A 25,125-nucleotide genomic window follows, 5' to 3' on the forward strand; every position below is an offset into this window, starting at 1 on the left:
TGACCGCCGGCCGGCGCGGCCCCCGACGACGGGCTTTTTACCGGCGTCAAGGCCGCGCGCCGCCGATCTATCGCCGGGCGCGCGCCTCCCGACCGGCTGGGGTCGGAGGTCGCGGAAGCCGGGCGTCGCGCCCGGCCGCCGCCGGTGCCGCTGGGAGGCGCGGTGCGCCACGCCGGCCGCGCGGCTGTCGCCAGGCGGCATCTGGCATGGCCGGGCGCCGCGCATCGATCACGGAGTCCGCCGTCGCCGCCGCCGTCGTTGGCCCCGCTGGCAGTGTTTACGAACGCGGCTGGCGGCCCCCGGAGGCCCTCCGGAGGGTGGGGGGGGGCGGGGGCGGTCGGAGGCCCCGGATGCCGCGGGTCGGCGCCAAGTGAAGGCGCCGCCGCCGCGGCCCCGTCGACCTGGCGCCTGGCGTCGGTCGCCGGGGGGCCGCCGTGGCGCCGCGCCCGTACGCCGTGGGGCCGGCGGGGGTCGCCGCCCGGCGGACGCTCACGCCGGCCGGGCCACGGGCTCGATTCCCGGTGACTGCTTCATGTGCCGTGACGTCGCTCGCGACCAGGCTGATCGACAGCAACACTGTCGCCGTTGCGCAGTCGCCGCGACGTCGCAGCGGTTCGTGGAAGGGCACGCGCAGGGCGTGCTCGAGAGCGGACGCCTATACGAGTGGCGACGGTGTCGCTCGACCGCCGTGTCTCAGTCGTGAGCACAGTCGGCGGTGCGCGTCTGTGCTCGCCGGCCAGCGCGGCGCCCGGCTGTGAGAGTGGCGGCGGCGGCGGCGCGGCACGGATTGTGTCAGTGGTGCGCGGCGGCGGCGGCGGCCTTGAGCCGCCCGGCCGGCGGCGCGGCGCGCGCACGTTGTTGCCGGGGCGGGCTCGCGCGATAGAGGAGATGAGAGGCGCACCGCTGCTACATCCGGGGTGGGGGAGGGGTGGGGGCGGGGCAGGGGCAGGGGTGGGGGCGGGGAAGGGGCGGACGTGACGACGCCCGACGGCCACCGCTGTCTGGGCGGGGCGCGGTGGGCTCCCCCCCCCCCCGCTGGGTCTGACGTCTGGATCGGCGCGTCATCCCTTCCCACCCCGTGCCACCCATCCCACCCGTTCCCGCCCATCCCCGCTTGGCGCCGCCGGCCGACCAGCCGACCAGCCGCGCGCCGCCGCCGCCGCCGCCGCCACCACCACCGGCGCCACAACTTCCGGCCGTGAACGCCGCCCCGCCCCGTCGGCCCCCGCCCCGCACCGCCGCCGTCAACCGACGTCGTCGGTGGGCGGCCGGCGGCGCGTCGACCCCGACAGGTGCAGTTCGCGGCCGATTTGGCGGCAGCCGGGCGGGCGGGTTCGTCCGTCCGGCGTCGGCGGCGGCGGCGGCGGCGGCGAGAGAGGTCACGGTGCCGCCCTCTCCGTCGGCAACCGAGGCGCCTTGTTTACGCTGGGGGCCGGGGGGGGGGGGGGGCGGGGAGGGGAGGGGACGCGGGCGGGCGGAATGCGCAGTTACGAGGAAGTGTCGCGCCGGTATGCGCCTCAAGAGCGGCGGCTACACCGCGCGGAGGAGGCCCGTCGCTGCACTGGGAGTGGGTCAGCGGGTTAATGGTGCGGCATGCGGCCCGCGCTGAGAGGCGCCCACGTGCTGCGGCCCCTCCGGTCAGACCGGGCCCGTCGGCCAAGGCCGAGCGGCAGTGGGCCGCCGTGAATAGGCCTGTCCCGCCCGGGGACCGGCTGGGCTGGTTGCGGCTGACTGCGGGCATCGATAGCGGGGAAACTTGGGATCGAACGTCGGACTTTTGTGAGCCAGGAAATTCCTTTCATTGGTTGATTGATTTTTCAGGTTGTGTTCCGGGATTTTCTGCTATTTATTTCAATGTCTTTTTGTTCAAGGTTTTGAGGGATATCCTCGTATGATCTGCGCTTATTATTCCAGCGATAGATTTTCCGACCACGTTGTCGGTATAACCCACACGTCTACAGCCGTATTATGCTCCCATTCGCCCGCATCTCAACAGCGTGTCGTCATCTCAGTGCAGTGTCACCCCTGCAGAGCCGCCCGCCGCGCGTGCAGTCGGGTGTCCTAGTTCGGGCGTCCACGTGACCTCTGGCAGCGCAGTGTCCTACATCGACGCTCGGTACACTGTCCCAGAGGCCAACGCGTCTCCTGCAGTCGACAACCGAGTCCACTCTCTGTCTGTCTGTCTGTCTGTCTGTCTGTCTGTGCTCTTGCTCTTGCTCTTGCTCTTGCTCTCGGGTCTCGCTCTCGCGCGTGCACGGGCCGGCCTCTCGCAAACCGAGGCCTCCTGTCTGGGCCGGCCTCTGGCAGAGCGACGCAGAGCGACGCCTCTGGTTGGGCCGACCTCTGGCAGAGCGACGCAGAGCGACGCCTCCGGTCTGGGCCGGCCTCTGACAGAGCGACGCCTCTGATCTGGGCCGGCCTCTCACAAACCGAGGCCGCCGGTCTGGGCCGGCCTCTGGCAGAGCGACGCAGAGCGAACGCCTCGGTCTGGGCCGGCCTCTGGCAGAGCGACGTCTCCGGTCTGGGCCTGCCTCTGGCAGGAGGCGGCCGGCCTCGGGCAGAGCGACGTCTCCGGGCTGGGCCGGGCGTGTCGTGCGCCGTATCCGGGCCGAGTACGCCGCAGACGGCGCCGGCGGGGAGGGGGGGAGGGGCGCGGCGCCGGTCGATGTGTGGTGACGCCCAGCCTGTTGAGCGCTGCTATGGATCCGGCCCCGCCCCCTCCCCGCCGGCGTGCCGGCCTGACCGAGAGGTGACGGGTCAGCTGACGACCGGCCGGTGGACGAGGTCGACCCGGCCCCCACTTTCCGCCCCGCGACCTCGGACAAGCCGCCGGCCACGCTCGGCCGGGCTCCACGCCGGCAGCTCTGCCGGGCCGAGTCCCGCCCGCGCCCAATGTTGCAGCTCGGCGCCGCCGCGCCGCCCGTCTAGCCGCGCGCTATTCCGGGCGGGCGGTGACGTCACCGCCGGCGCGGTCACCGGGGCGACGGGCGGGGGAGGGGCTTCCGGGCCGCCACCCAGACCCGCGTGACGTCACTACGCCGGGAGATTCGGGGCGAGCGCTGACGTCAGCGGACCCGGGCTGGCATTGAGCGAGGTGGAGCCGTGGGATTAATCGGCCGTCCCGCCTCATGTTGCGCGGCCGGGGCGGAGGTGCTACCTGCGCGTCACCAGCGGACACGTGACCGGGCCGCAGGGCGGACTGGAGACGGCGCTGTGTGGAGGTCCTGGCCGCATAAGGGCCGGACTTTTGTCGATAGCCGGCTTTTTTGTCCGCTTATCGGAGGGTCGGGGTGCTCGTTCTAAGCTGCGGGTCAGACCCGCGGTGATTTGGCATCCCACGTCACCGTTTCCTCGTTCGGTCAGTTTGTTCATTGCGTCATCCCTCCTTTCCTTTGGCCTTGTGTGCTAGCGGCGGCAGACATGTCAAACCGCTGCGATTGTCTGCGCTTGCTGGCTGGGGAAACCACCGAAACCACTGCACGTGGCGACGTCGGAATGTCTTACCGATTTAGCTTTCTACGCCAGGAATATTCCGTTCCGACCACGCCGTGGAGACGACGCGTGCAAGGCCGTATTATGTTTCTTCCACTCGCGAGCGTCTGAGCAGCGGACGTCTGCTGCCTCAACAGGCTGCTCCCAGTCCGTCCGTCAGATGCGGGCTCGATATCAAAGGCACGCTGCTGCTGACACGGATGTTTTTCCACGCCCCAAAAAATGCCGTCTCAGTGCCGGGAGCCGTCGCGTGTAAGGCAGGACCGGTTTCCACGTGGAAAAAAAAACGCCCGAGAACGGCGCGGCGGGCGAAGCGGCTCGGGGGCGCCGGCGGGGCGCGGGGCGGCGCACGAGCCCGGCGGCGCGCAGACGCGGCGTGGCCGCCAAACGGTGGCCCCACTTGGGCACTGGATGGCGGCGCAGGGCGAGGCGCGGATGTGACGCTGGATGTGCTGGGCGGCGGCCGACGGCAGCGCCAGTTTCGTCGCCGTCTGGTCGTGAACTGGCGGAGAAGTCAGACGGATATCGCGAGTAACGGGATAAACACGGGCAGGGTTGGTCGTAACTCACAGCGTGGCTTGGCCTGAATCGGTGCGTCTTCGGCGTATATTCAGCCTGTAGGCTGCGCAGATGTGTGCAGTAGGGCGTAGCCACGCGACGAGACCTGACCTGACCTGACCTGACCTGACCTGACCTACTGACCCCCCGGCCGGCACCATGGACGACGACCGAGACGTGTTCCTGCCGCCAAAGAAATTCCGCTACAAGACGCTGCACCCCGCCCGCCGAGCCGGGCGGCGACGGCCGCGCCCCCTGCCGCTCAAGAAGTCGGCGGCGAGCGCGTACCGGGCCGCCGCCGACCCGGCCCCGCCGGCCGCCCCCTCCGGATCGGCGCCGCACGCCGTGCAGGTACGGCTCCGGCGGCGGCGGCGGCGGCGGATGCCGGGCGCCAGCCGCCGGTCATGTGGCAGGGCTGTGACGAGGAGGCTGCGAGGTGCGCGCTCCGGGGGGCTGGCTGGTGCTGCGGGACAGCGAGGCCGACTGAGGGCGGCGACGGTGCGGTCGCCGCCGGTCGGTGGCGTACCGAGACTGATGGGAGCCTGCAGGGCGCGAAGCGCATGGCTTTGCACAACCGCTAGGGCTATGTCAGAACCACTTTGCGGCGTGGGAAGGGGGTGCCTTCCGCCGTGTTCGCGTCCGGTTGTTTGAAGGGAATGGGTCCTGACAGTCTGGCAACGGCGAAAACGATGCACGGACGTGATGTTCGCCGTTGCCTCGCGTGTTTCGGGCGCCGACCAATGCCGGTTGCGTCAGCGCTCTGTGCCGGCGGCGCCGGAACCGGACCTTATACGCCAGCGGCCAGCGTGCGTGCCGCGAAGCGCGGACCCGGCGACACCGGGTCGTCGCGAATCGAAACGGGCGAGGTCAAGCATGTGGCCGCGCCGGTGGCCGGTCCGGCGCGTCCGCCGGCCGTCGCGCGCCGCCCCAGTCAGCCGTGGCGATCGGTCGTGTACCGCAGCTCGAGGGAAGCCGCAGGGTCGTCCCGGACCGTGGGTCGATGTCGGATGGACGAGTCGCCCCGCACTGCCGGCAGCGGCCCGGCCTTGGCGCCAGTGGGAGCGCGTACTGCGCGGCGGTGTAACTGCGCACGTTCGTGAGCGAGGGGCGCGTCTGTCGTTGGGCGGCTCCGGAGGCGGCGGTGCGCAGCCGACGGCAGCCGGCAGATGGACGTGAAGTAGGCGCGTACGGAAATTACGGCTGCCGGCGTCCGTGGACGTCAGCGGCGGACTGGGTCGGCGATAGCTCAGTGAGAGCTCTGCGGCAGATGATTGGAATTCTGCGCGATAGGCCTTCACGACAGCAGACAGCTCGGTGCCGTAGCTCAGCAGCTGGCGGCCACCGTTTGGCGCGCACCGCGGCCGGATCCCGGCGGCCCGCGGCTGTGGAGCCGGCCCGGCAAACAGCGCGGTAACGGCTCGATGACACCGTGGCTGACCTCGGGCGGCGGCCGCGGCCGCCGTCGCCGAGCCGTGAGCGGCCGGCCGGCCGGACCCGGCGGCAGAGCGGCGGCCGCGCCGCCGCCGGCGCGTGCCCCCGCTGACCTTGGATCGGCCGGCCGTATCGTATCCGGGGGGGATCCCCGTGCTGTCGCAGACGGCGTGGCGGTGCCGGCCTGCACGCGGGCCCGGGGAGGCGTCGGCGCGGCGCACGCCGTGTCGAGCCGCGCGGAGCACGGCGACACGTGGTGACAGGACAGGTTCGGCACTGAGTCAGGCCGGCCGGCGCGTGCAGGTGGGCAAGCCGTTCCCGGTAGGAGCACCTGAGTCATCGCCGGGAGCCTCCGGCGGAGCGCTGGCGCGGCCTTGCGGCCGACCGGCGGCCGGCTGGAGGCGCTTTGTAGATGATATCGGCCGCCGCGGTGTTGTGAGCCGTCTGGCTGCGGTCGGCGCGGGTGCGGCTGTTGACTGGCGCGAGCGGCGGCGCGGCTGGCGGCCGGCGGCCGGCGGCCGGCGGCCGGCTGGCGTGGGGGGCGCGGTCCTTGCCAGGCGCGCCCGCCGGCGTCGCCTCGTGTCGGCGGAGCGCGCCCAGAGGCGCCCGCCCGGCCCGCTCCGCCAGACCGCCGCGCGCAGCGACTGATGGCGGTAGCGGTGACCGCTGATGGACGGTTGCCAGACGCCGTGGGAGGGGGGAGGGGGGCGATCGCGTTTAGCGCCGGTTCATGTACGGCACGCTGTGGTGAGTGGCAGCCGGCGTTCGGAGGACGTGAGGTGCACGATAATGTTAATATTTATCCGCGGGGTGATTCATTCGTTCGCCACGCATCCGCAAAATGTCAGTTATTTGTGTTAAGTGATGACGTGGAAACTGAGGATGTGGCTGATGGTAACAACGCTGCGAGAGGCCATGAATGAAAGCGACCTGACATTCTTGCCATCAGATGCTGTCATGCCTGTCGTTCTGGCCGGTTGTAGTGATTCGCCGCGTCCGTCCGCACACGTGTTCGCCACCTGCCGGCTGCAGGCACAACTTCACGTTTCTGATTTCCGCCGTCAGGTGTCGTCGTCGGTGTGCTTCTCCTCGGCGGAGGCGGCGCCGGTGAAGCTGGCCCTACTGTCCCTACTGTCAGCTGCCGTTCACGATCCTGGTCAGCACGCCGCCCATGCACCACCTGGCCGAGTGCACCCAGATGGACCGCTCTCACCAGCCAGGTACGGGGGCCGGCTAGCCAGCCAGTCAGCCAGGGGTCGATTAGCCGCGTCGAGCGCGGTGACCTCCGGAACGGTAGCGTGAGTCCCGCTGGAGCCGTGCGGGAGAGCACTAATGACGTGTTCAAAACAGCTGATCTGACGCCTCGGTGCGAGGCACCAGCCGAGGGCTATCGTGATCGGCGCGTGCCGAGAGGCGTTGGATGAGCGCGCTCGAGTGGACAGCCTGGACGGGGCGGCAGGGCCGCCTCGCACCGGCGATTGGGCGATGTCGGACGCGGTGTCTCGTGTCGCCCGGCGCGACCGTGGTGGGCACGGCGGAGGTGCCTGAGCGGTCAGGCCCCTCGGCAGTGGCCGTCCGCTGACCGCCGTACCCTGTCCTCAGTCGCCGCACCGCTGGAGGCGTGTCCGCACGTGCGACGTCTTTGAGCGCTGCAGCCGCTCTGCTCCATCGTCGCGCGCTCTGTACAGTGTCGGCACCTCCGCCACTGCGCCGCGCCTCTCGCCGTGCCGTGCGGACCGCCGCTGTCGTCGCCGGTGAGCGCTGAGCGTCCCGCGGCCGCGTGCTCCTGCTCTCCGTGCGGTGTGCTGACGTGCCGGCGGCGCTCCGCCGCCCTGTGTTGCAGAGTGCCCGGACACGGTGCACTGTCGGAGCACGGTGGCGGCCCACTACGCGCGCTACGCGCACCTGTCGCTGGCCCGGCTGCGCGCCTACCACTCGGCGGCGGCGCACGCGCTGCTCGCCTCGCCCGCCGGGCCGGCCGGACCGCCGCACGTGCACCGAGACGTCCAGCAGCTGCGCCAGCAGGTGGGTCTGTTGGCTGGCGGGCTGGGGGAGGCGGGAGGGGGGAAGGGGGAGGAGAGTGAACGCTGTCTGGGTGTCGCCGGGCGCGCGCGCGCGCTCTTTCAAAGCGGCAGCGCGCCGGGCTCCGGCCTGGTGACGGTGTGACAGCCGTCGGCATGACCCGCGAGCCCGCACAGGTCACGCGTCTGCGCCGCCGCCGGTGCGGTGGCGGCGGGGCGTGCGCGCTGTGTGCGGCTGGTCAGCGGCGATCGGAGTATCATACTGCCGGGCGCGGCCGTCGTCTACCCGCGCGGCGAGCGGCTGGCCGGCAGCACGCTCCTGGACAAATGTGAGACGCCTTCGCGGAGCCCGCCGAGCCGCGCTGGACGAGAGTGCCGCGCCGACCGCTGGTAGGGACGTGACCATCCCCACTCTGCCTGTCTGTGTGCGTGTCGGTCGATCGGTGTCCTCGCTCGCCCGCGGGCGCTCGTCTGCGCCGGTGCCCGCCGACCGTCCGTACCGTCGCGTCGCAGCGCCGCCTGCGTCGCCGCCGCCGGCCGTTGACTCTCCCCGCTGCGGCTGACCGGCAGGCGGGATGCTACCCGGCGCGGCCGGCCTACTCGCCCGGCCGCGCAGGCGTCGCACTTCTCGGCGTCCAACCTGCAGCTGCTGCGCGACGCGCGCCAGCAGCCGGCGGCGCCGGCGCCGCCGGCCCTTCAGCCCGCGGGCAGCGGCGGCGGCGGCCGGCGGCCGGCTCACGCACAGCCCGCACGGCCGCCTGCACAGCCCGCTGAGCGTCAGTCTGGGCAGTCCCGCACCCCTCGCCCGCCAGGTAAGCACGCAGCGCAGTCTGCACCCCTCTCCGCCAGGTGAGCATGCATCGCAGTCCGCACCCCTCACCCGCCAGGTGAGCACGCAGCGCAGTCTGCACCCCTCATCCTCCAGGTGAGCACGCAGCGCAGTCTGCACCCCTCGCCCGCCAGGTGATCACGCATCGCAGTCCGCACCCCTCACCCGCCAGACGAGCACGCAGCGCAGTCTGCACCCCTCATCCTCCAGGTGAGCACGCAGCGCAGTCTGCACCCCTCGCCCGCCAGGTGAGGGCGTGGGCGGCCGCGCTTCCCGCCAGTTCAACGCGCAGTCCGCCTCTGTGTCTGCCAGGCTGGCACGCCGTACACAGTTCGCATCCAGCCCACACAGTTCAGTTCACATCCAGACCAGAGAGTCCACATCCAGTCCACAGAGTCGGCATCCAGTCCACAGTTCCACAGATGGTTGAACGGTTCGCTGAAGCAGCACACTGCTCCCACCAGGCGGAGGCGGGGCGCGGCTGCTACCAGGCAGGGCACACTGGGATGTAGACTCGGACTGAGGGGACGACGAATTGACTGTGCTGGGGAATATTGAAGTCCCTCCGCCAGATAAGGTGACCCAAGGCAGTGAGTTGAGTTAGCGTACGTGTTGGGCGGTGGGCAGACGACGTCGAATGGCTTAGCCCAATGTGCCGTAAAATACGTAAGTTGCTCAGTGCATTAGCGGGAAACATCATTCACACAGATGAGACAGTAGTATTAGCCTTATTCGTCGGAAAAACCAGGAGAATGGAGATATAGTTAGGCTCTTTTATATAGGTTACTATTATATATAGATTATATTAGTTAGATTACTACATCTCCATTCTCCTGGTTTTCCTAGGAATAGGGCTGATACTTTTGTCTTATCTGTGCCTTAAAATATGTTATTGATCGGCACAAGTTGGTATCTGTAAGTTATTTGCCATGTATTTCCGCTAGGGTAATTTTCGCTCTGCCCACATGAAGTGTTAAACCATGCATGAAGTTCATACAAGGGTCTGATGACCTGATGCGTATGTACTGGTGGGAAACTCGCGAAGCCCGAGCGGAAGACGTTTTTGGCGCTTTCAACGGTGGGCACCTGTCTGTTCTCAGCACGAGCCCGCAGGCGCCGTCGCCACTGCCGTCGACGGTGGCGCCGCCGCCGGCGCCGCTCGGCAGGAGCAGTCCCAGCAGTGAATTCTTCCCGATGCGGTGAGCCGGCCGAGCCGGGCCCTGACATCGGCGGCGGGGTGGCGGTGTCCCGCGCGGTGGCGAAGTGGGACTGACGCTGTTCGCGGACGGGAGATGTGCACCCGAGCCCGCGGCCGCTCGGAGGCGTGGTCTGGACGGCGGATGCTCGGGCGGCCGGTCGGCGCGCGCCGCGGCCGGCCGGGACGTGTTCGGAGTCGCCGATGACGCCGTGGTGTGTGTTCGGAGTCGCCGGTGACGCCGTGGCGTGTGTTCAGAGTCGCCGGTGACGCCGTGGCGCGTGTTCGGAGTCGGTGCCGCGCCGTGCCGCGTGTGGTTGTGTGTCACCCTCCCGCTGCAGCTGTGAGTTGTTGGCATCTCCGCCTACCCAGCACTGTTCTACTCTGTCGGCCGGGCCCTGGACTCGGCGTCAATACTCTGGTGTAAAATAACCTCAGCAGGGGGGCGTGTCATAAAACCCTATCATCATCGACCTCAATATTGTGTTCACCACAGTGAATCTACGGGCGGTCCCCTGTACCGTTTGTCTTAGTCGGGACCTCCTGGATGCCTCCGAAATCCGCGTGGCACCGCCTTCAACCCCGGCGTCCCTCGCGTCCCGCGTCGTTGTCTCACGCCCTCGCTCCTGACCGACCGCGGCTCCGCCGCCGGCAGATCGCGCGCCAATACCATGTCGCCGCCGCGCGGCGGCCGCCGCTACGGCTGCCGGCCGCGCAGCGGCAGCTTCAACCTGCCGCCGCGGCCGCGCTCGTCGGCCTCGCTGACGCTGCCGCCGCGGCGCGCCGGCTTCAGCATCGCCGAGATCATGGAGCCGGCGGCGGAGGCGAGCGGCGCGCTGGACCTGAGCGTGCGCCGGCGCGCCGCGCCCTTCGACGACCTGCAGGTCAGGCGGGCGGCGGCCGGGTGCTCGGCCGGGGCAGCGGCGGCGTCGAGCGGGCACGGTGGGGTCGGCGAAGGGAGATGGTGGCGGTCACTGAGTGGGAGGACCCGCTGGGAGTGGGGGAGGGGGGATGGTGGGGGCGGTGGGTGGAGGTGGTGACGGTCACTGACTGGGAGGACCCACTGAGTGGGGACAGTGGAGGTGGTAGGTGGAGGTGATGGGTGGTCTCTGAGTGGGAAGGGCCGCTGGGTGGTGACGGTGGAGGCGGTGGGTGAAGATGGTGGCGGTCACTGACTGGGAGGGGCCGCTGGGTGAGGACGGTGGATGCGGCGGTGGAAGTGGTGGCGGTCACTGAGTAGGAGAACCTGCTGTGGGGGGACGGTGGAGACGGTGGGTGGAGGTGATGGCGGTCACTGAGTGGGAGGGGTCGCTGAGTGAGGACGGTGGAGGCGGTGGGTGAAGTTACCCGGACCGCTGATTGGGTACGGTGTGGTTACGGGGAATGGCGTAGGTAGACGTCGCGGTCAGGCCGGCGGCTCGCTCTGCCTCAGGGCCAGGTCAGGGTCAGGGTCGCTCTGCCTCAGGAGGCGCTCCCATGCGACGCACGGGAGGTCTCTGGACGGCCGGTGTGCGGGGCCGCCGCCCGCTGGACGGATCGGCCGGCGCTTCCGCTCGCCGACGTTCGTGATCTACACGCGGCCCCTGGTGTGTCACGCCGGTGGCTCTGAGTAAAAGTTTGTGCCCTTCGGCCTGTAGTGTGTGAACGTCCCAGCTTGCCCGTTGGGATACCGTGCGGTTCGCTGGGCTCGCCTCTGGCCCCGGGCTGTTGGTCGGCAGAAGCGCGGCTCCGCCGCCGGGCGTCACCGGCTCCAGCTCCGGCTCGCTCCTGTCAGGATCGGCCAGCCGCCGTCGGCAGGCGTCGTCGCCGCCGGCGGCGGCAGCGGTGGCGGTGTGCGATCGGTGCCCCGAAGCGAGGTGCGACTACAGCTGGGCCCCCGGGGCGGTGCGTCCCCGCTCGTGTGTGACCGGCGTCTGTGCGCTGACGGCGGCGGCCTCTGGGTCCCAGGAGGACCCCCAGGACAGCATCAGCGAGTGCGTGTCGGACGCCGTGGAGCGCTTCCTGGACGAGGACTCGAAGCAGAGCGGTACGGCGCAAGACTCGGGCATCAGCGAGATGAATCGCGTCACCGACTCGGCCGCCAGTGAACTGAATAAGCCGTCCGACTCCGGGTCAGTCACGGGGTGGAGAACGGCGGGTGCTTCAGCGTCGTAGAATCGTGTGGGCTTTGGATGGCTGCATGTTGGGTGGCTGACGCGGTAAGCGTTATGCAATGTGCGTGGGTTGTGATAAACGTTATTTTCTGATCTGTCTTCTTGTTGTCCGTGGCTCAGTGGTTTATGCATCATCATTGGATGGCCTCTGGTAGTTATGTATCGACGGTGGTAAGTTGTCTCAACGCTTTGTTGATAGTGATCTTCCTCGGTCGTCTTCGCTTTCGCCGGGCGTGCTGTTCTTGTAAGGCGAGTCTGCCGGTAGGCCACACTCCACCACTAGAGAACACGTGACTCGCACCCCATCGCAGTGTGCGCGTGCTGAGCGCGTGCTGAGCAAACGCGTCTGCCGGCGCCGCGCGCGTCTGGCGCGCGTGCCTGCCGCCGGGGCGGCGCGCCGTCGCCGCGGCGAGCCGTCGACTGACGGCGCGCTCCCGCCGCAGCTCGGCCGGCAGCAAGCTGACGGGTTCGGCCGGCTCGGCGCTCAGCCAGCAGGCGGCCGGCGCCATCTCGCAGCCGCCCAAGAAGCGGCGGCTGGCCGGCCTGGCGGCGGCCGAGGCGGCGGCGCCGGCCCGCCAGGCCGTCATCACCGGCTACTTTCCGGCGGCGGCGGCGCCGCCGCCGGCCCCGACGCCGCCGACGCCGGCGGCGGGCCGAGCCGGAGTCGGCCGGCTCGCCGGCGCCGCCCGCCCAGGACGCCGACGCCGCCAAAGGTGGGGTGGCGGACGCGCTGTCTGACGCTGGGATGTGCGGGGGACCGGCCGTTCTGGTTGTGGATGTTTGGTGCGCTGCCGCGGGAGATGTTTGGACCTGTTTAGAAGTCCATTTCGTGGATGTGGTTGTGAAAATATGAGTGATGTCCCGGTTGTTTGGCTATGATTAATGCTTATTTATGAGCCAGGTGCACGGGATGATGCGTTGTGTGTATTTGTGCGTCAGGTACATTTTTTAATTAGGCTGCCGATAGTGTAGTGGTTGAGCTGCGCGTCTGGAAAACCAGAGGTACGGGGTTCGATTCCCTGCGATGTCCGCCTTTCCTGCCAGGGTGGGAGACAGGCGACGTCACCCAGCCGCACGATCCGGGTGCGTCGTTAAGTCCCAATGACACGCGCACCCGCATTTTGAAACTATGATGCGGCGAACGCTCCATCCCGAAAAAATTGCCAGTGCCGCTAACGCCCGATAGCACCAGTCACGCGAAGCGTGACTGGTGCCGGCTCTGGCGTCCCTACCGCGCGTGCCCCGCGTCAGCCCCCGCCGCGGCCTGGCATCAGACCCGCAGCGTTGTGACGCGTTGCCGCTCGCCCGTTCCCGTCCCGCGCCCGTCCGTCATCCGTTGCCATCCGTCTCCCGTTGCCGTCCCTTTCCCGTTCCCGTCCCGTCTCCCGCCGCGGTCCCGCTCTCGCTGCCATGCTCGGCCCGTGCCGGCGTCGTCGGCGGAGTCGTTCCCCACCGCAGCCGGTGCGGGTGTCGGGGTGGCGCTCGGCCGTCCTCCGAAAGCGCTGACCGACGCTCTTGTGCGGCGCAGCGGCGGCGCCGGCGTCCGAGGCCGAGACCAAGGAGCAGTGGTCGCGCATCATGTCCAAGATGCGGCCGTCGTCGGTGACGGCCCGCCCAGCAGCAGCGCACGCAGGTCAACGGTGACCGACCCCCGCAGCCGGACAGGAAGTGTCCCTTCTATAAACTAATACCGGGTACGTACAGCCGCCGCCGCGCCGCAGCCGCCGCCGCGGTGTGAGCGCATGCCGGTGGCCGCCGTCGGGGTACGCTGCGCGGGCGAGGCGGGGGCGAGGTGGACTACAGTCGGTGGGTGGCGGCGCGGCCGGCGCGGCCGGCGGCGCGAGCGGTCTTCCGCGTGTGGCCTCGTCGGAGGCCGCTGAACTGTCGGTGAAGGAGGCGTGTCGGGAGCACGCGGCGCGGTGCGTGTGTAGCCCTGCGAATGTGGTGGGCTTGCCGGGCGGGTTTTGTGTAGTCCGGAATGCTTCTACTACGGCTTTAGGCCTTAGTCGAAGCATTCCGGTCGGAAGTCGGACGAGCGCAGGCCTTAGATATCCGCTCGTCCCACTTCTGTTGTCGTAAGGTGTCTGTACTTTTGTCGCCGCGTGTGTAGGCTCCTTCGTCCTCCTCTGTACCTGCCTCCGTCTGCTCCGGCACTGTTGCGTTGTCCTCTGCCGTAGCCTCCGTTACGCCCTCTGCGTGACGTGACGTGACTCGTGACATCGTGACCCGTTACCCTCCGTGCCCGGCCGGTCGCCCAGCGCTCGGCGCCAAAGGGCCCGGGAAATCGCGCCCAAACGCCAGCCAGCATGGAGATAACTGCGGTCTAGTCGTCGCTCCGGCTCTGACTGTACAACTCATATTTACTGTGTACAACTCGTCGCGCAGGGGCGCCGTTCGCCGTGGACGCCTTCAACTACGGCATCGTGCCAGGCGTGGAGGCGTACTTCCTGAGTCACTTCCACTACGACCACTACCGCGGCCTCTCCAAGACCTTCCCGAAGACCGTCTACTGTGGCAAGGTTACCGGTGAGTGTGTGTGGGGGAGAGGGCGCGGTGGTGGGACACGCGGCGCGCGCTCTCTGCGACTGACAGGCGGACTGTGGCGGTGCGTTGGCCCCATCAGGACCGCCTGACGTTCGACTGCGTATGGTCCTGCCCTTCCTGGCACGTGCAGAACGTGAGGGCACGGTATTGCTATGGTCTCGATGGTCTCCGCCCTGCATCGGGGGCTGAGGAGCATGCGCTGGCCCCAGCCGATTTTACCACTTAACGGCGACGATGGATTGGAGGCGCCTTAAACGGGCGAGTTTTGAGTATTTGATCGCGCGAGCTCCTTTTGGATTGCTACCTGGTACGCGCCCCGGGTCAGCGAGGGTGGGCCCCATTGTGACTACTGAATCATTGTGACACTGCCGTACCATGTATCGGTACCCAGTGTTGGATGGAAAGGTTTGACCCCGACGTGATTTGAACACGCAACCTTCTGATCTGGAGTCAGACGCGCTACCGTTGCGCCACGGAGTCCCGGGGGCTCCACGTGAACTGGTCAGGATTAGCTCTGAAGCTTGACTTCCGCAGCCAGCGAAGCCGCTCCTAGCCCTTAGCTTTTGTTGTCCACTAGGCAGTTGGCTTCTTCTTCTTCAGCTTCACCTGTGTCTTCTTCAGCGGCGATGGTTTTGTGGTGGGCGGCGGATGTCGCTGTGATCGTCGCAGACACGCCACTGGCTGCGTGCGGTGATCCGGCTAGGCTAGTGCTCACCGCCGGTCGGGGGGCCCGCTTGGGGCGCCGCCCGGCCGTTCTGGCAGTGGTGCCCGGCGCTGTGACGGTGCCCGCGGTCCCTGACGGGTCCCTCACGCGGTCTGACCTGACCTGCGGGCCTGACCTGACCTGCGGGCCGGCAGGGAACCTGGTGATCACGCGACTGAAGGTGCCTGCCGAGCGCATCAAGATGCTGCCCATGAACGAGCCCAAGCTGGTGTTCAACGTGGAAGTGACGCTGCTTGACGCTAACCAGTGAGCATGGCGGGGGGGGGGGGGGGGGGGGAGGGGCGTGTGGGGTTGTCAGCCCGTCTCCGTGTGTCCAGGGACTGCCGGGCTGATGTGAACCATTTGTTCCACCCGGCCGGCCAGCGAGTGCCTGGCCTGAACGTCGTGCAGTTAGTGAGTGCCGCGGCAGTGTAATGTCTGTTCTCCTCGTCCGTCCGGCGGGGAGTCCCGTGTGTTGTCTATCCTCCTCGTCCGTCCGGCGGGGAGCTCCGCGTGTCCTTAGGCTGGGACAATGGGGCGTACGTCGGCAGCGAGATGAGTGTACGCACGGCACAAGGATAGACTCTTGGGTCCTCCGGACTTACACGACCGTCGGACTGACACCCTGGTTGATCGCGTCATAACAACGTCCCCATTTTCACGGACGTGGTACACATTAAGCCATTGGGGCGTCCTTTTACCGCTGTGCTCACCTTACCCCCCTCCCTCTTCTCCCCTTCTCCCGTGCCCCCTTTCCAAGCCTGTTTGTACGCCGTCTTCGGCAATCGTTATTTCGTGCGACGAGGCCGATCGGCGCTAGCGGGAGGACCTTGACGTGCTCGGTGTACAATTGGACTGGTCTGCTTTTCGGCTGCAACGCAGCTTTTAATTGCGGGTACATTCGGCGAAATAAGAGGGCGTTTTCTCCGGCCTTAACAGGTTTGTGCACTGCGCGGGATGAAAAACATCGTTGCGAAACTGCTGTTGTTGTTGTGATTGGGGCTTGACGACGCGCTCAGCTGCTGGCGGTGCACGTGAAGGCTGTCCTCTTGCCTTGGCAGGGAGGGCGACCACCTCACGGAGGTCAACCCTGTGCCTCTGGTGTTCCAGACGCGCAGTTTAACTACTGCACCACCGACACCCGCGGCGGATTTTCCAGCTCCCTAGAGGAATCTTTACGCGTTCTTTCATAAGGGCCCGGGGATTGTAACAATGGTAAACGCCGTTGCACATGCTTGATTGGTATAATTATAACCACGATTGTCGGCCAGATTTATGCGGATGGTTTGGTTATTGTTTTTCGGTTGGTCGCATTCCAAATGGTGCACACCGATTTGGTGAGCGATAGACACGGACAGCAGAGCTCCTCCAAGCGTACCGCGTCCTCTCGCACTAGCTTGTCGGGGTAGCACCGCCCGCTGATGGATGGCCGGTGTAAAGTTCCGGGTCTTAACACCTTGCCCCTGTTGATTGTCATTGGAAATGATCTCGCGGGGCGGACGCGCGTTATGATTGAAAACTTCCGGTTCGATCATTTCCTCTCTTTGCGAAATAAGATCTTTTCTTTCGTTGTCTTATGTCGGTGCTTATAGCTTTGAAGAGGGGGGACGTTCCGGTGTGGAAAATTCCGCCAGGAATTGGAGCGGTTCGTTGTAGGCCGCAACGCCCGGACGTCTGAACGGGCATCGACAGATGGCGCCCGCGGTGCTCGTAGCCGGCGTCTGGCCCTGTCCTTTGTTCTATCCGCAGAGGTGGACTTCTCATGGCTGGCCGTTGGACACTGCCCATCCACGACGGTGGATGTTCGCCCTACATAGCACAATTATTAAATAAAAATGTTGAAGTATGGAAATTAGAATAAGTAAGGAAAATAAGAATTAAAATGATAGCATACGCACAAATCATGAGAAGCCACCGCACCGCAACAAATCTATATCATCTATCCGGCTGTCTCTTGGACTAATGGCATCCCACCGTCTCGTAAGGCCTTTTCAGCGCCTCGATGTGGCATCTACTTCCCCAAAGCGAATCTTGTCTCATTGGGGGGGGGGGGGGGGCGTCTATGACGGACGATTGAAATAGCACAGCTAACATTAGAAGCGCTTACACGGCTGCCAAAGACCTGGGGCCGAATTTCGTGGGAAGAAGGAGGGGATGCACTAGACCTGGAGCGGGGTGAAAGGGACTGACTCTTACATGGTGACGGAAGAGTGGTGGCGTTGTCTTCGGACCTTTGCAGTACGAGCCGGCACACGGATGTCCTTCTCACTGGTCCGTCCAGATCTGTGTCCTCCCGGCACCCGTCCCAGATCTTTTATACCCTCCGTTGACACTTCTTCCCGGGCCGGTTTGTTTCGAAACTGGGCCAACCGGCCGGACGGGGGGTGCCGACCCCCTTCCCCTTTCGTGGCACGCGGCGGGCGTTACAACGAAAATCCCAGGTCCCTGTGCTCTTACGCGTTGCTGCTTCGAACCCGCATACGCACAGTTATTGTGACGTGTAATAGCATCGGACAAATTTGCATTGGTACATGCTCGCACATTTCCCCGCACAGTAGCGTGGAAAAGGTGCAGTGTTTAACATCTGATGTGTCTCATTTGCAACCCATGCATCTGACGCTCCGTGCATCTGATGTTCCATGCGAGCTGTGTCATCATATGTGATATCACGCGATGTATCTGATGTCATTGGCCCGCCATGTATGTGATGTGTCATTTTGCGTACCGCATGCCCGCTACCGCGTAACTTGTCACCTGTCATCTGACGTGTGTCACCTGTCATCTGACGTGTGTCACCTGTCATCTGACGTGTGTCGCCTGCCGTCTGACACGGGTCACCCGTCGTTTGACGTGTGTCACCTGTCATCTGACTGTAGCACCTGTCATCTGACGTGTGTCACCTGTCATCTCACGTACATCGCCTGCCGTCTGACGTGTGTCACCTGCCGTCTGACGTGTGTCACCCGCCGTCTGACGTGCGTCGCCTGCCGTCTGACGTGCGTCACCGGTCGTCTGACGTATGTCACCTGCCGTCTAACGCTGTCCGCGCCCGCCGCCGTCTGACATGTGTCACCCGTCATCTGACGTGTGTCACCCGCCGTCTGACGTGCGTCGCCTGCCATCTGACGTGCGTCGCCTGCCATCTGACGTGCGTCGCCTGCCGTCTGACGTGCGTCACCTGCCGTCTGACATGTGTCACCTGCCGTCTGACATGTGTCGCTTGCCGTCAGCCGTGTCTCACCCGCCGTCTGACATGTGTCACCTGCCATCTGACGTGCGTCACCTGCTGTCTGACATGTGCCACCTGCCGTCTGACGCTGTCCGCGCCCGCCGCCGTCTGACCACCGGAGGCCCTGCGTGTCCACAGCTGTCCGGGCGCCGTCATGTTCCTGTTCAAGTTCCGCGACGGGCGCGCGTACTTGCACGTGGGCGACTTCCGGGCCGACCCCTCCATGGAGAGCTACCCGGAGCTGTGGAACACGGCCATCGATCGGGTCTACCTGGACACCACGTGAGCACGCGCGCCGGCCGGGCTGGCTGCGGCGCGGGCGGGCGGCGCCGCGCGGCCCGGAGCTCCCGCGGGGGTCACGCGCGTGGTGTGGCGGTGCGGGCTCTTGAGCCGGCGGGGGCCAGTGGGTCCGCTCTTGTGGGCGGTGTGGCGGCGGCTGCGATCCGGTGCGAGCCGGCTGGTTCGCTGCGGATCGGGTGTGTGCCGGGTGTGCGGGTGGGGTGGCTGTTGAGACCGGCGTTCGCGTCTGGTGTGGTGTCGGTGAGTGCGCTGTGGCGCGCCACACGAATTCGGTGGTCCGAGCCATCGCTCGATCCGTGATGCGTATGCGTCGTCTCAATCCTCCCGTAAAACTGCATTTCAGTTGGTTCTCTGTGGTGCGGTGTTTAAGCCGCCGCGGGACGACGTAAGCCAGCTGCAGCTGGCTCTCTGTGATGCGGTGTTTAAGCCGCCGCGGAACGACATAAGCCAGCTGCAGCTGGCTCTCTGTGGTGCGGTGTTTAAGCCGCCGCGGAACGACGTAAGCCAGCTGCAGCCGGCTCTCTGTGGTGCGGTGTTTAAGCCGCCGCGGGACGACGTAAGCCAGCTGCAGCTGGCTCTCCGTGGTGCGGTGTTTAAGCCGCCGCGGGAACGACGTAAGCCAGCTGCAGCTGGCTCTCTGTGGTGCGGTGTTTAAGCCGCCGCGGGACGACGTAAGCCAGCTGCAGCTGGCTCTCTGTGGTGCGGTGTTTAAGCCGCCGCGGAACGACGTAAGCCAGCTGCAGCTGGCTCTCTGTGGTGCGGTGTTTAAGCCGCCGCGGGACGACGTAAGCCAGCTGCAGCTGGCTCTCTGTGGTGCGGTGTTTAAGCCGCCGCGGAACGACGTAAGCCAGCTGCAGCTGGCTCTCTGTGGTGCGGTGTTTAAGCCGCCGCGGGACGACGTACGCCACCCGCATCCCGGCCTGACGAGCGGTGTCGCGTTTCAGATACTGTGATCCGATGTACGACTTCCCCAGCCAGTCCGACATCCTGCACCAGTGCGTGCGCATTGTCAAACGAGGCCATCCAGAAGAACGCCAAGACACTGGTGGTGTGCGGCAGCTATACGATCGGTCAGTGGTGGGCTGCCGCTCAGGCTGTGGCCGGCCTGAGCGAGGCGGGTTTAGTATGTGCCGTTATGATAAGCGGTTGCTATGAGTGCGCCGACTGTGGTTGCTTCAAAAAAAATACGGGCTTTTGAGAGGGCTTTGGAGAAAACTGATGCTGCTGATCAAGTCGCACGCGTCTGATCTATCAATAAGTTAAAAGTACAAAAAGGTGGGATGCTCCCTTTAAGGACAGCTTAGCGGCTAGCGCGGGGGTCGTGGGTTCGAAACTCACCACCGGCAGTGTTTTGGCGCTTCTGCACGCTCGGCTCGACGTGTCACGACGCGGACGGCCGGCGTCGCGCGCGGCGGACCGTTCCCAGCGGACGGACGACGCCGGCCCTGACTGAGTGTCTCGCCTGGCAGGCAAGGAGCGCGTGTTCCTGGCGGTGGCCGAGTCGCTCGACTGTCTGTTCTGGGCGTCTGCCGACAAGCGGCGTACGCTGCAGTGCTTGGAGGAGCGGCAGATCAAGCGTCGCCTCACCACGGACCAGCGGCTGGCGCGGATACACGTGCTGCCGCTGGGTCACCTCACCATGAAGGTGGGTCACGGGGGTCAGCAGTTGGCCGGCAGCTGGTGCGGATACACGTGCCGCCGCTGGGTCACCTCACCATGAAGGTGGGTCAACAGGGGTCACCAGTGACCGGCGGCTGGCGCGGATACACGTGCCACCGCTGGGTCACCTCACCATGAAGGTGGGTCACAGGGGTCACCAGTGACCGGCGGCTGGCGCGGATACACGCGCTGCCGCTGGGTCACCTCACCATGAAGGTGGGTCACAGGGGTCGCCACCGACCAGCGGCTGGCGCGGATACACGTGCTGCCGCTGGGTCACCTCACCATGAAGGTGAGTCACCTCACATGTCGCGAGGGAAGTTGTGACCGGGAGATTGTCGGCGCTGCGCCCGACGTCGGCCTCCACCGGTGAGATGGATGGACGGCTGCGTGGCTGCCAAGCGTTGCTAGCTGACGTTTGACCCAGTGATAGGCGGGACGGTGCCTGGGCTGCTGCGTAGACTATGTAGACGCTGTGTAGACGCTGTGTAGACGCTTGTGGACTCCGTGTAGACGTTTTTGGACTCCGCGTAGACTACTGCATAGACGCTGTTTAGACTGTTGCGTAGACGCTGTGTAGATGCTTCGTTGACGCTTTGTAGACGCTTTGTAGACCATGCAGACGCTGTGTAGACTGCTAATTAGGCGCTGTGTAGATTCTGCAGACTGTTGCGTTGACACTGTGTAGACTGCTACATGAACACTACAGACTGTGTAGATTGTTGCGTAGACGCTGTGTAGACTACTACGTAGACGTTGTTTAGATTGCTACGTAGACGCTGTGTAGAGTCTGTGTAGACTGCTGCGTAGACTCTGTCGCACGGTGTACTAACAGCGACCCACCGTGTGGCCGCAGACGCTGCAGAACTACCTGAAGATATTCCAGTCGCAGTACAACCCATATCGTGGCCATCAAGCCCACCGGCTGGGAGCACGGCAAGGACCACGAGACGCACGGCGACTTCAAGCCCAAGATCTCGGGCAACATCGCCATCTACGGTGAGCCGGGTGGCGGCACGGCTCGCCGGAGGGGGGGGGGGGGGGGGGGATGGCGGGTTGGGGTGACGGCGCGGCCGACTCTGTAGTGGCGGGCCTGTATTGTGCTGATGTCATGCAGCTGTCTCGCCGGGTCACAGAAGGACCCGTTGGGCGCCATATGAGCATTGTAGTCGGTTCGCCCCAAAGCCCAGGTTAGCATCATCGCAGAAGGAGCCGTGCGGCGCTAACGACAGGTGAAGTCTGCGATGGTTGGTTGTTACCGCCCTAATCTTTTCTTAAATATTGGTCGCTGTGATCGCCGTCAAAAACGTTAAGCGCATTCGTACTGATTTAAATAGTTGTGACCACGAGTCACCTTCGTACAGATTGGCTGACGCTCTCGACACGACCTCCCGGGAAGACGGCGTGACGCCCATGTAAATGCTTCACTGACGGAGCGCCGCAGGGAAGGCACATGACGTAGAGTGCCGGCTTCATTGACAAACTGGGTTCAAGCATCCCTTCACGCTAATTCATACAGCGCTGGAATATTGCAAGACGCAGTGGCGTCCGGTCCTTTTAGCGGAACCCCGCGACAAAAGGTGCGGGTATTGTTACTGCGTCCTTGTGTCTTTGTGATGCAACCAGAGTTATGTAGTGTGCAGGTGCTTCGCGATGTTGCTCAGCTGTCAGCGGCGCCTTTTGCATCTCCTCCGCGCGGTTCTCTGTGGCAGCTGGCGGCTGCGCGTAACCATAGCAACGACAACGGCGTCTTCTGTCGGCAATACTAAGTCTATCTACTCACTAAGTCTATCGGTGGCTGGCGTGACAGCCGGGCGGTCGGTATGAAATTCTGGAGTGCCGGAACACTTGACAGAATGTTGTGTTTTGTCCTAAGTCGTTTCGGTTCGGGTTTGAGATGCATTTAGATAGCGGAAGGGAGACAGTGTGTTTTAAAACAACAACAGTTTTTTATTGGCACACATATTATTGGGAGACGATCCCTGCGGCGTAGTCGGTAACACGGCGTGTCTAGTAGGGAATCTAGTCTCCCGCGCGTTCGTCACTGGCTGCCAAATTCACTCGCCATAGATTGAGGCCTTGTCCCAGTCTGCTTTGCTTTGCTGCTCCAATAGCAGGGCGTGATGGAGTGGTGCCGCGCCGCCGTCTTGGTGCGGCTTGCGCAGCGGGGCCCCGACCGCCGCTGAGGGCAAGTCGCCGCAGGTTGGCGCTGGACGAGGGGTATATGTGGGGTTTGGTGAAGCGCAGTGTGCTTGGGGTGTTCTCCGCAGCGGTCCTGGTCACAGAAGCGATTTTCAGTACACTTCGGTATTGACCGCGGGCTTGTTAAGCAGGGCGAGCTTGTTGCACTGCGGCGCCTTAAGTCCTTGCGTCACGAGATGAACACTTTTTCCCCTGTCCATTTAGTCACTGTGATCGTAAATTTCACGTCAATTTGTTAAAAAACTAAATTTTCAAAAACACGTAAATTTCTGCTGTCAACTGCTGTATTACGTGGTCCCTTGCCGGTTTCGCCCCGCCCTCCCCCTCCCCTCCCCCTCATTCACTCCCAAATAGTCCGTGGTGGTACGTTTATTTCACTGCCGACCACTGGCGGTTACAGTGTTCTTTCGAATGCAGTCCCAGCAGCCGCACGCTGTTCGGGGACGGCCAGAGCGCTAATCCTCGCAGTGTGTCACCAGTGCCCTCCAGACCCTCCCTGATGCCGCCAAACTGGTTTGGTCCAATTACAAGATCAAGGACATGATTAGGCGATGACACATATCTGGATCAATTGCGTCGCAGTGCCGCGTCGTGAAGCGCCGACAGTTATTTTGTGTTATGTATAAGTGGAGTGTGCAAGAGTAGCGAGCTCGTTATCATGGCGTCATGAAAAACGAAGGCTGAAGAAAGAAAGGGTCATTGTAAGTCATGCGTACGTGATGTTACACAGCTTACAATGTAGTTCAAAGGTGATTTGTGTTGGTGGCTCGCCCCTACGCTGAATTCTTTGTTCATCGTGGGACCTGGACGATGTTCCGAAACAGTCAGATTTCAGTAGGAAAATAACACTGAAACGGGAAGAGCCTCCTCATCACCTATCGATTCTCACTGTCCAGTGTGAATATGATGCTCTTTTCTTATATTTCTCTCGCTCTCTGTATCATCACGCCTTTTATTTCAGTCTCCCGGGCTCTTGTTTTCCTCCCGCATGATCCTTCGGGTCTGGCAGGGTTATATTCTGCCGTCCCCCCAAAACTGAGATTAAAGGCTATAAAGTTCGCACCTGTCGCCGACTGCGCCCCGCGGCACCTGACCTGACCTAACCTGACCTGATCTGACCCCGCAGGCGTGCCGTACAGCGAGCACTCGAGCTACTCGGAGCTGCGCCGCTTCATCCAGTTCGTGCAGCCGCGCGAGATCATCCCGACGGTGAACGTGGGCAGCGCGCAGACGCGCGCTCTCATGGAAGCCACCTTCCGCGACTGGCTGCGCGAGGCGCCGCTTGCGGGCCGCGTCAGCCGGCCGGCGGCGGCGGCGGCGGCGGTGGTGGCGTAGGCGGTGGCGGTGGCGGCGGCGGCGGGGCGGCCGGGGGAGGCGCCGCCGCCGCTGGAGGCGCCGACGGAGGCGGCAGTGGCGGTGCCGGCGGCGGTACCGGCGGCGGCGGCACGGGTGGCACCGGCGGCGGCGGCGGCGGCGGCGGGAGCGGCTGAACCGGGCCCGGACGCGCCGGCAGCGGGCTCCGCGTGCCGACGTCCGGAGGCGCTGGGCGGCGCCAAGACACGCCGGTCAGCCGCCGAGGCGCCGCATTTCTGTGAAGTGCTGGTCACTGAGTCGCTCGTCACTATGAGGCGCCGGCTGCCGGGCGCAGGCCGCTCGCCGGCAGCCGGCCAGCAATCCATACGCATACATCGTCCATAGCCGGCGGGGTGGGCGGGGCGGGGCGGGTGGGGGTGGGGCAGCTGCGTGCGTGCGGGGTGAGCGCGGAGCCGTGGTGGGCGCCGCGCGTTCTTTGTTAATGGATTTAACGTTTAAGAAACGGTTATTTATTGTGTGTGGCCCCCTGTTGTGACTCGTTGTTGGCGTGCGAGCGTGGGATGGCGCCGCGGCGGCGGCGGCGGCGCGCGCGGCGGCCTCGACTCGACTTCGTTCGGTTCTTATCCCCCGGTGCCCCGCGGATCATCGCCACTGGGCCCCGGCTGCGGCTCGCAAGGTCCGCTCTCTGAAAGACTGCGGCTGTTGCGCCGCCTGTGCTGCGGTCGTTCCCTGCCGGCCGCTTTCAAAGCGTTGGTCTGTTACGGGCAGGAGGCGTCGCGACCGCCTCGATAATGCCGCGCTCTGTGACCGGCGAAGGTTCCCGACGCGCGGGTCGTGACGGAGGCGTGCGTCTGAGGCGATGGTCCCGGCTGGCGCTCACCTGGCCGTGCTCGCCGGCCGCTCCGGCGCCCCGTGTGGGAGCTGGGCGGCCACCGGGGGCCAGCTGGCACACGACTGCGGTGGCGGCGTCAGGGGCTGCGCTGGTCGGCGCTGGTCAGGGGCCGCGCTGGTCGGCGCTGGTGTGCCGAGCTGCGGTCGCTCTGGCGGGGCCGGGCCGGCGGCCGCCCGCGCCGCGCGCCGCCGTCGTCCGCGCGCCGTCGGCCGTGTTGCCCCCGTATGGGGGGCGTTGACTGCACCGAGGGGAGTCTGTCTGTCTGCCTGTCCGTCTGTCGGTGTACGTGTGTGGGTGGGTACGTGTGCTCCGTGATAGGTGTGGAGCTGGGGGGGCCAACTCGCACTCCGTGATAGCCCTGGTGTCCGGGGACCGGGGGCAGCGGCCAGACCGCGGCGACACCCGCCTCTCCCCTGCTCTCTCCTCCCCTTCCCCTCCTCTCGTGCGCGTGCCCCTCCCCCGCCCTTCGTCGCGACTCATGTGGCTCTGGCCGACGGACTTTTCTGTCTCGTTCATTCTGTTTCGTACTTGCGACGTCTCTGATTTGAAACGTTATGAAAGCCACCCAGCGCTGCTGCGCCCAAAGTTGCAGGCGACGCGAGG

The 25,125-nt window shown here is 65.4% G+C and overlaps 1 protein-coding gene, 1 non-coding gene and 1 pseudogene across 2 annotated transcripts in view; 2 read left to right on the forward strand and 1 right to left on the reverse strand.

Annotated features, from left to right (window-relative positions):
• Nucleotides 1–703, forward strand: part of LOC119113427 (DNA cross-link repair 1A protein-like) — a 38,299-nt gene extending 37,596 nt beyond the window's left edge. The window contains exon 9 of the mRNA XM_037237742.1: nt 594–703. Coding sequence (XP_037093637.1) covers nt 594–703 — 110 coding nt within the window. The remainder of the gene's footprint in view (nt 1–593) is intronic.
• A 9,784-nt stretch (nt 704–10,487) lies between these two features.
• LOC119113428 (DNA cross-link repair 1A protein-like) lies at nt 10,488–24,485 on the forward strand (annotated as a pseudogene).
• TRNAW-CCA (transfer RNA tryptophan (anticodon CCA)) lies at nt 14,632–14,703 on the reverse strand. The gene has a single exon. It is a non-coding gene; the product is annotated as a tRNA-Trp (tRNA).
• Nucleotides 24,486–25,125: the final 640 nt, after the last annotated feature.

This window comes from Pollicipes pollicipes, unplaced genomic scaffold (assembly GCF_011947565.3).
Source record: "Pollicipes pollicipes isolate AB1234 unplaced genomic scaffold, Ppol_2.1 Scaffold_7262;HRSCAF=8765_pilon_pilon_pilon, whole genome shotgun sequence".
NCBI classification, from domain to species: Eukaryota; Metazoa; Arthropoda; class Thecostraca; order Pollicipedomorpha; family Pollicipedidae; genus Pollicipes; species Pollicipes pollicipes.